Source organism: Mustelus asterias, unplaced genomic scaffold (genome assembly GCF_964213995.1).
Source record: "Mustelus asterias unplaced genomic scaffold, sMusAst1.hap1.1 HAP1_SCAFFOLD_3646, whole genome shotgun sequence".
NCBI lineage: Eukaryota > Metazoa > Chordata > Chondrichthyes > Carcharhiniformes > Triakidae > Mustelus > Mustelus asterias.
In genome coordinates this window covers 19310-29636 of record NW_027593591.1, presented here as the reverse complement: position 1 = coordinate 29636, position 10327 = coordinate 19310, and the positions used below count along the sequence as shown (strand labels likewise).

General features: G+C 48.5%; 1 protein-coding gene across 1 annotated transcript in view; it reads right to left on the bottom strand.

Moving 5' to 3' along the window:
• Positions 1–522: 522 nt before the first annotated feature.
• Positions 523–10327, bottom strand: part of LOC144490700 (uncharacterized) — a gene marked incomplete at its 5' end in the record, with an annotated part of 28776 nt that continues 18971 nt past the window's right edge. Inside the window, 3 exons of the mRNA XM_078208406.1 lie at positions 523–697; positions 1568–1624; positions 1706–1817. Coding sequence (XP_078064532.1) covers positions 683–697; positions 1568–1624; positions 1706–1817 — 184 coding nt within the window. The remainder of the gene's footprint in view (positions 698–1567; positions 1625–1705; positions 1818–10327) is intronic.

Genomic DNA, 10327 nt, shown 5'->3' with positions numbered 1-10327 from the left:
GGAGAGAGGAGGGAGGGGGGGAGGGGAGAGAGAGGGAGGGGGGAGGGAGAGAGAGGGAGGGGAGAGGGAGAGAGAGGGAGGGGAGAGGGAGAGAGAGGGAGGGGGGAGGGAGAGAGAGGGAGGGGGGAGGGAGAGAGAGGGAGGGGGGAGGGAGAGAGAGGGAGGGGGAGAGAAGGAACAGAGAGGTACAGAGAGAGTGGTACAATGTGGGAGGGGAGGGACGGTGAGGGTGATGGGGGAGGGACGGTGAGGGTGATGGGGGAGGGACGGTGAGGGTGATGGGAGGGACGGTGAGGGTGTTGGGGGAGGGACGGTGAGGGTGATGGGGGAGGGACGGTGAGGGTGATGGGGGAGGGACGGTGAGGGTGATGGGGGAGGCACAGGGATACAAGAGGGACTGCGACAGGCGAGAAGCCCTCAGTGTGACCAGTGTTACCACCGCATTACCCCCCCCCACACCACGAGCAGCCACAGAATGCACATCCCCCCACCCACCCACCCCCCCTCCACTCCCCAAAGTTCACCTGTCGCTTGAGCTACAGCTTTCATCAGCACTGTCTCCCCAACCCCCAGCTCCAAGCCCTCGTAGGCAGGTCCCAGCTGGTTCAAACACAGGTAGATACAGGGGAGGAGGTCACCTGGAGTGAGGGCAATGACCGAGCGATACAGGTTACTCAGTGTCTTAATGTTCTTCAATCTGAGTGTGGAGAAAGCAAACAAAAACACATCTTAAACATCTCCCACTCCCAGCGAGGGGGCGAGGGATACCCTGGAGATCACCCAGCCCAGCAACACCCCCCAGTGAAGGGGTTCAGTTACCCTGGAGACCCTCCCCCCCAAGAGAAGGGGTTCAGTTACCCTGGAGACCGCTCCCCCCCAAGAGAAGGGGTTCAGTTACCCTGGAGACCCTCCCCCCAGTGAAGGGGTTCAGTTACCCTGGAGACCACTCCCCCCCCCCCCCCCCAGTGAAGGGGTTCAGTTACCCTGGAGACCACTCCCCCCCCCAGTGAAGGGGTTCAGTTACCCTGGAGACCACTCCCCCCACCCCCAGTGAAGGGGTTCAGTTACCCTGGAGACCACTCCCCCCCCCCCCCCCCCCCCCCCAGTGAAGGGGTTCAGTTACCCTGGATACCCTCCCCCCAAGAGAAGGGTTTCAGTTACCCTGGAGACCTCTCCCCCCAGTGAAGGGGTTCAGTTACCCTGGAGACCACTCCCCCCCCCCCCCCCCCCAGTGAAGGGGTTCAGTTACCCTGGAGACCACTCCCCCCCCCCCCCCCCCCCCCCAGTGAAGGGGTTCAGTGTCCCCTGGATACCACTCCCCCCCCCCAGTGAAGGCGTTCAGTGTCCCATGGATACCACTCCCCCCAGTGAAGGGGTTCAGTTACCCTGGAGACCACTCTCCCCCCCCCCCCCCCAGTGAAGGGGTTCAGTGTCCCATGGATACCACTCCCCCCCCAGTGAAGGGATTCAGTTACCCTGGAAACTGCCCACCCCCCTCCCGCCTCTCCAGTGACGGGGTTCAGTGCTCCAGGAAGGAAAGAGGGGCAGAGGAATTAATTAGTTTTACCGAGCAGACTCTTCCTCGATTTTCTCGAAGGTGTGAGCGACTGCCAAATATGGGACCCTGTGGGGAGAGAGAGAAGACATTGCTATCAGCGGCTGATGTTCACTGGCTGCTGTGTTACACTGCGGCTACAATCCTCACCTCTGACCTTGACTCCAGCAGGCGTCCGTAACCGGATGGTATGCAGATTTGGAAAGGATTGTAAACGGCTGTCGGCTCAGGCACTGACTTTAGTTTGGAGGAATCGAAGAATCTGCAAGAAGAATTGTCCACGTAAGTCACACTCGTGCACAAATACTGAACATTGCTCCCCCTCTCCTTGTCGGTATTGATTTAATTTATTGTCACATGTATTGGGACACAGTGAAAAGTATTGTTTCTTATGCGCTATACAGACAAAGCATAATATTCATAGAGTAGGAAAGGAGAGAGTGCAGAATGTAGTGTTACAGTCATAGCTCGGGTGTACAGAAAGATCAACTTAATACAAGGTAGGTCCATTCAAAAGTCTGACAGCAGCAGGGAAGAAGTTGTTCTTGAGTCGGTTGGTACGTGACCTCAGACTTTTGTATCTTTTTCCCGATGGAAGAAGGTGGAAGAGAGAATGTCCGGGGTGTGTGGGGCCCTTGAATATGCTGGCTGCTTTGCCGAGGCAGCGGGAAGTGTAGACAGAGTCAATGGATGGGAGGCTGGTTTGCGTGATGGACTGGGCTACTTTCACGACCTTTTGTAGTTCCTTGCTGTCTTGGGCAGAGCAGGAGCCCAGACCAAGCTGTGATACAACCAGAAAGAATGCTTTCTATGATGCATCTGTAAAAGTTGGAGAGTCGTAGCGGACATGCCAAATTTCCTTAGTCTTCTGAGAAAGTAGAGGTGTTAGTGGGCTTTCTTAACTATGGTGTCAGCATGGGGGGACCAGGACAGGTTGTTGGTGATCTGGACACCTAAATAATTGAAGCTCTCAACCCTTTCTACTTCGTTCCCATTGATGTAGACAGGGGCATGTTCTCCTTTATGTTTCCTGAAGTCAATGACAATCTCCTTCGTTTTATTGACATTGAGGGAGAGATTATTGTTGCTGCACCAGTTCACCAGATTCTCTATCTCATTCCTGTACTCTGTCTCGTCATTGTTTGAGATCTGACCCACTACGGTGGTGTCGTCAGCAAACTTGAAAATTGAATTGGAGGGGAATTTGGCCACACAGTCACTGGTGTATAAGGAGTATAGTAGGATGATGTGGAGTTGCTAACGTTATACTGGGGTGGGCACAGTAAGTAGTCTCACAACACCAGGTTAAAGTCCAACAGGTTTATTTGGTAGCACAAGCTTTCGGAGCGTTGCCCCTTCATCAGGTGAGTCACTCACCCGATGAAGGGGCAGCGCTCCGAAAGTTTGTGGCTTGCTTTACTAAATGAACCTGTTGGACTTTAACCTGGTGTTGTGAGATTACTTACTGAGTATTGTAGGAGGCCGTGAACACAGCCTTGTGGGGCACCGGTATTGAGGGTGATCGTGGAGATGTTGTTGTTGCCGATCCTTATTGATTGTGGTCTGTGAGTTAGGAAGTTCAGGATCGAGTCACAGAGGGAGGTGCTGAGGTCCAGGCCACAGAGTTTGGAGATGAGTAATAGTGTTGAAGGCTGAGCTGTAGTCTATAAATAGGAGTCTGACACAGGTGTCCTTGCTATCTTGGTGTTCCAGGATTGAGTGCAGGGCCAGGGAGATGGTGTCTGCTGTGGACCTGTTGCGGCGGCAGGTAAACTGTAGTGGATCCTGGTAGTCCGGGAGGCTGGAACTGATTTGTGCCGTGACTAACCTTTCGAAACACTTCATAATGATGGATGTCAGAGCCACCGGACAATAGTCATTAAGGCTGCTTGGTTTTTCTGAGGTACCGGGATGATGGTCGTCTTCTTGAAGCAGATAGGGACCTCAGATTGTTGTAAAGAGAGGTTGAAGATGTCTATGAATACCCCCGCCAACTGATCCACGCAGGATCTGAGTGCACGTCCGGGTACCCCTTCCAGGCCAGTTGCTTTCCATGGATTGACCTTGGAGAAAGCTGCTGTGACATCTGCAATGGTGACCCCAGATACAGGTTGATCCGAGAACACTGCTCTGTCGGTATTGAACACCTTCAACTCCTTGGCTTCTCTCGGGATTTCCTTCACTATTTTCACTAATCCCACTGGTTGAGCACCTTTGAGTGGGAAAGCGAATTGCGTGGAGGATGCGGAAAGTCTGCAGAGAGATTTGGATAGGCTGAGCGAGTGGGCGAGGATCTGGCAGATGGAATATAACGTTAGCAAATGTGAGGTTATCCACTTTGGAAGAAATAATAGTAAATTGGAATATTATTTAAATGGAGAAAAATTACATCGTGCGACTGTGCAGAGGGACCTGGGGGTCCTTGTGCACGAATCGCAAAAACTCAGTCTGCAGGTGCAGCAGGTGATCAAGAAGGCGAATGGAATGTTGGCCTTTATCGCGAGGGGGATAGAATATAAAAGCAGGGAGGTCTTGCTGCAACTGTACAAGGCACTGGTGAGGCCGCAACTGGAGTACTGTGTGCAGTTTTGGTCCCCTTATTTGCGAAAGGATATATTGGCCTTGGAGGGAGTGCAGAGAAGGTTCACCAGGTTGATACCGGAGATGAGGGGTGTAGCTTATGAGGAGAGATTAAACAGATTGGGTCTGTACTCGTTGGAGTTTAGAAGGATGAGGGGTGATCTTATAGAGACATATAAGATAATGAAGGGGCTGGATAGGGTAGAGGTGGAGAGATTCTTTCCACTTAGAAGGGAAACCAGAACTAGAGAGAACAGCCTCAAAATAAGGGGGGGCCGGTTCAGAACAGAGTTGAGGGGGAACTTCTTCTCTCAGAGGGTAGTGAATCTCTGAAATTCTCTGCCCATTGAAGTGGTGGAGGCTTCCTCGTTGAATATGTTTAAATCACGGGTAGATAGTTTTCTGATCGATAAGGGAATTAGGGGATATGGGGAGCAGGCGGGTAAGTGGAACTGATTCGCTTCAGATCAGCCATGATCTTGTTGAATGGCGGGGCAGGCTCGAAGGGCCAGATGGCCTACTCCTGCTCCTATTTCTTATGTTATGTTTACCACATCCTTTTTCCCAGGGCCTTTCTTTAAGCCCCCAGCATTGTGACGTTATGGTCCCACCTTACCACAGTGAAAACACCTGCTCTTTCACCTCTTTTCCACCCTCTCGGGTTTATTTTTTCACGTGTGTTAAACTGTTCCCAGTGTGAGCTCCCATTTTGTTTTTCATTGAAGGACCTCCCTCTCTCTCACTTTCTATCCCTCAGGGAGTGAAATTGCTGTCGGAAGCTCGGCTTCAATTTATACATTAATGTGTATTCATCCGCCATCTCTGCAGCTCTTCTTGCTGTTTTAACTCTGTTCCTCAACATGAGTTATCACTTCTGGAAGTGAGTTTTTAAACTCCTCCAGCAGAATAATATCTCTAATGGCTTCATATGTCTTTTCTATCTTTAATGCTCTCACCCATCTATCGAAGTTGCTCTGCTCAATTCTTTCAAATTGACCTGGCTTCTGTCTGATCTTTCTGAACCATTCTTTATATGCTTTTGGTATCAATTCGTAGGCACTCAAAATAACCTTTTTTACTTCATATTCTCCTGACACCTCCCCCGACAGTACTGCAAACACCAATACCCTGCCTACCAACTTGACATAAAGGCCGTATTCGACCTAGTGTGGCATCAAGAAGCCCTCGCAAAACTGGAATCAATGGGTATCAGGGGAAAAACTCTCCGCTGGTTCGAGTCGTACCTGATACATAGGAAGATGGTTCTGATGGTTGTGGAGGCTCAGACATCTCAGCTCCAGGACATCTCTGCAGGAGTCCCTCAGGGTAGTGTCCTAGGCCCAACAATCTTCAGCTGCTTCATCAATGACCTTCCCTCCATCATGAGGTCAGAAGTGGGGATGTTCGTTGATGATTGCACAATGTTCAGCACCATTCGTGACTCCTCAGATACTGAAGCAGTCCATGTTCAAATGCAGCAAGATCTGGACAATATCCAGGCTCGGGCTGACAAATGGCAGTAACATTCGTGCCACACAAATGCCAGGCAGTGACCATCATCAATAAGGGACACTAACCACAGCCCTTGACATTCAATGGTGTAACCATCACTGAATCCCCCCCTGTCAACATCCTTGGGGAAACTCAACTGGGCCCATCACATAAACACAGTGGCTACAAAAACAGGTCAGAGGCTAGGAATTCTGTGGTGAGTAACTCACCTCTTGACTCTCCAAAGCATAAGTCAGGAGTGTGATGGAATACTCCCCAATTGCCTGGATGGGTGCAGCTCCAACAACACAAGAAGCTCGACACCTTCCAGGACAAAGCAGCCCCACTTGATTGGCACCACATCTACAAACATTCACTCCCTCCACCACCGACGCTCAGTAGCAGCAGTGTGTACTATCCACAAGATGCACTGCAGCAATTCACCAACGATCCTTAGACAGCACCTTCCAAACCCACGACCACTTCCATCTAGAAGGACAAGGGCAACAGATACATGGGAACACCACCACCTGCAAGTTCCCCTCCAAGCCACTCACCATCCTGACTTGGAAATATATCGGCCGTTCCTTCGCAGTCGCTGGGTCAAAATCCTGGAATTCCTTCCCTAAGGGCATTGTGGGTCAACCCACAGCACGTGGACTGCAGCGATTCAAGAAGGCAGCTCACCACCACCTTCTCAAGGGCAACTAGGGATGGGCAATAAATGCTGACCAGCCAGCGACGCCCATGTCCCATGAATGAATAAAAAAAGCTTGGTCTGAATTAACATTATCCACACTTCCTCTGGCCAGTTCATCTGTATCGCCAATTTCTCAAAGGAAATGAAAAAGGCTTCTGCATCTTTTTCATCCAATTTTGGGAATGTTTGGGCATATTTGTTTCTATCCCTAACAGGCACTGGGCTATGATCAGTTTGCCCATCATCACTTCAACTTCTGTCATTTCAAGTCTTTTTGCTTCAAGTTCCAACTTCATCTTTTCCAACACAAATAATCTTTCCCTTTCTTTATCTTCTGCTCGGGTCTTCCTCTCCTTTTCTCTTTCTTCTCTCCGTCTCCTGCCTTTTAAGTTCACTTTCTAACTCCTATTGTCTCATTGCAATTTAATTTTTTCTAACTCCACTGTACTTGACTGTTTCTCTGATACACAAAATGCTCGCTATCTCTGTTACAATCTCAACTTTCTTATTATTCCCCGTTAAACCCAACTTCAGCCGGTTTGCCAATTCTACAAGTGGCATATTTTTCTGTCTTTCTAAACTTTCTTGGCAAAATTTGGTAAGCCTCTTCGACCCCCAGAACCTCTTCGACCCCGGAACCTCTTTAGCAATGCTAAGCCTCTTCGACCCCCAGAACCTCTTCGACCCCGGAACCTCTTTAGCAATGCTAAGCCTCTTCGACCCCCAGAACCTCTTTAGCAATGCTAAGCCTCTTCGACCCCCAGAACCTCTTCGACCCCGGAACCTCTTTAGCAATGCTAAAAGCCATTTCCACACTTCTGATTTAACCGACAACAACCCACTGAAATTAAACAGATTTTCCACTTCTTACTTGAGCTTTATTTAGAGATGCAGGACTGTTCAAATCCTGGACTCGAGCCCCCAATCTGTTATAAAGCGGAGGTGGATCCCCCCCCCCTCCTCTGAGAACTAACACTGAAACATGCAAAGAGGAGTACCTGGCCCTATAATCTGTAAAAAGTGTGAGAGAAGTGGAGTGACCTGCTCTTCAGCAACTCCTAGTGTTAAATACAAAATAAATCCCAAACACACGCTCTAAAATCAACACAGAACAATTTATTTATCTACCTGACTGTGAGCTAATTAACTAAACTATTAACAAACCAAATAAATCCCTTCTAACTATTAACTACTAGAACATGGAACAGTATAGCACAGAACAGGCCCTTCGGCCCACGAGGTTGTGCCGAGCTTTATCTGAAACCAAGATCAAGCTATCCCACTCCCTATCATCCTGGTGTGCTCCATGTGCCTATCCAATAACCACTTAAATGTTCCTAAAGTGTCTGACTCCACTATCACTGCAGGCAGTCCATTCCACACCCCAACCACTCTCTGCGTAAAGAACCTACCTCTGATATCCTTCCTATATCTCCCAGCACAAACCCTATAGTTATGCCCCCTTGTAATAGCTCCATCCACCCGAGGAAATAGTCTTTGAACGTTCACTCTATCTATCACCTTCATCATTTTATAAACCTCTATTAAGTCTCCCCTCAGCCTCCTCCGCTCCAGAGAGAACAGCCCTAGCTCCCTCAACCTTTCCTCATAAGACCTACCCTCCAAACCAGGCAGCATCCTGGTAAATCTCCTCTGCACTCTTTCCAGCACTTCCACATCCTTCTTATAGTGAGGTGACCAGAACTGCACACAATATTCCAAATGTGGTCTCACCAAGGTCCTGTACAGTTGCAGCATAACCACACAGCTCTTAAACTCCAACCCCCTGTTAATAAAAGCTAACACACTATCGGCCTTCTTCACAGCTCTATCCACTTGAGTGGCAACCTTTAGAGATCTATGGATATGAACCCCAAGATCTCTCTGTTCCTCCACAGTCTTCAGAACCCTACCTTTGACCCTGTAATCCACATTTAAATTAGTCCTACCAAAATGAATCACCTCACATTTATCAGGGTTAAGCTCCATTTGCCATTTTTCAGCCCAGCTTTGCATCCTATCTATGTCTCTTTGCAGCCTACAACAGCCCTCCACCTCATCCACTACTCCACCAATCTTGGTGTCATCTGCAAATTTACTGATCCACCCTTCAGCCCCCTCCTCTAAGTCATTAATAAAAATCACAAAGAGCAGAGGACCAAGCACTGACCCCTGTGGCACTCCGCTAGCAACCTGCCTCCAATCCGAAAATTTTCCATCCACCACCACCCTCTGTCTTCGATCAGACAGCCAGTTACCTATCCAATCGGCCAACTTTCCCTCTATCCCACACCTCCTCACTTTCATCATAAGCCGACCATGGGGGACCTTATCAAACGCCTTACTAAAATCCATGTATATGACATCAACTGCCCTACCTTCATCAACACACTTAGTTACCTCCTCAAAAAATTCAATCAAATTTGTGAGGCACGACTTGCCCTTCACGAATCCGTGCTGACTATCCCGGATTAATCCGCATCTTTCTAAATGGTCGTACATCCCATCCCTAAGGACCTTTTCCATCAATTTACCAACCACCGAAGTAAGACTAACCGGTCTATAATTACCAGGGTCATTTCTATTCCCTTTCTTAAACAGAGGAACAACATTCGCCATTCCCCAGTCCTCTGGCACCATCCCCGTGAACAGCGAGGACCCAAAGATCAAAGCCAAAGGCTCTGCAATCCCATCCCTTGTCTCCCAAAGAATCCTAGGATACATTTCATCAGGCCCAGGGGACTTATCGACCTTCAGTTTATTCAAAACTGCCAGGACATCCTCCCTCCGAACATCTATTTCCTCCAGCCTATTAGCCTGTAACACCTTCTCTTCCTCAAAAACATGGCCCCTCTCCTTGGTGAACACTGAAGAAAAGTATGCATTCATCACCTCGCCTATCTCTACTGACTCCATACACAAGTTCCCACTACTGTCCTTGACCGGCCGTAACCTCACCCTGGTCATTCTTTTATTCCTCACATAAGAATAAAAAGCCTTGGGGTTTTCCTTGATCCGACCCGCCAAGGACTTCTCATGTCCCCTCCTTGCTCTCCTAAGCCCCTTTTTCAGCTCATTCCTTGCTAACTTGTGACCCTCAATCGAGCCATCGGAACCTTGTTTCCTCATCCCTACATAAGCTTCCCTCTTCCTTTTCACAAGACATTCCACCTCTTTCGTGAACCATGGTTCCCTCACTCGGCCATTTCCTCCCTGCCTGACAGGGACATACCTATCAAGGACACCCAGTATTTGTTCCTTGAAAAAGTTCCACTTTTCATTAGTTCCTTTCTCTGACAGTTTCTGTTCCCAACTTATGCCCCCTAATTCTTGACTCATCGCATCATAATTACCTCTCCCCCAATTGTAAACCTTGCCCTGCCGTACGGCCTATCTCTCTCCATTGCAATAACAAAAGACACCGAATTGTAGTCACTATCTCCAAAGTGCTGTCCCACAACCATTTGTATTTGTATTTACTCCTGAATAAAACAAGATTCTAATGGGACGCTGTTCCAATAAACACAATTCCCACTCATTAACAAAATAGAATTTAGTCACTCTCTAAATTACAACCAGGTTTTGTGTCTTCTGGAATATTCTGAGCCTTCTCTGTTGATTCTTGTGTCTGGAACTTCTTTCTTCTTTGGTATCTTTACTATCTAGATGGTGCTTTCTCTAAGACACAGATGAAGCTATGAGAGCCAGCGATTCTCCCTCTCTCTCGAAAGTTGAGAGCTGTTAGCTCTGGCAGGTGGCAGTTGCTCTACTTCTTTGTCCCACTGTCCCCTTGATTTATACCCGTGAAGACATATCAGTATCCTTACAACAGGATTGGTCCTGGGTTGTCAAAACCATCAGATTTAAATTTAAGAGATTCTTCATATCTAAGTGTCTAATTCAATTGATTGGCTAAATTGAAAAGCCTGTTGTCTTGGTAACACTGCTCCTTGGCCTTTCAATACAAATGTTTCAGTTTGGGCTCTCTGTATACTTGCACT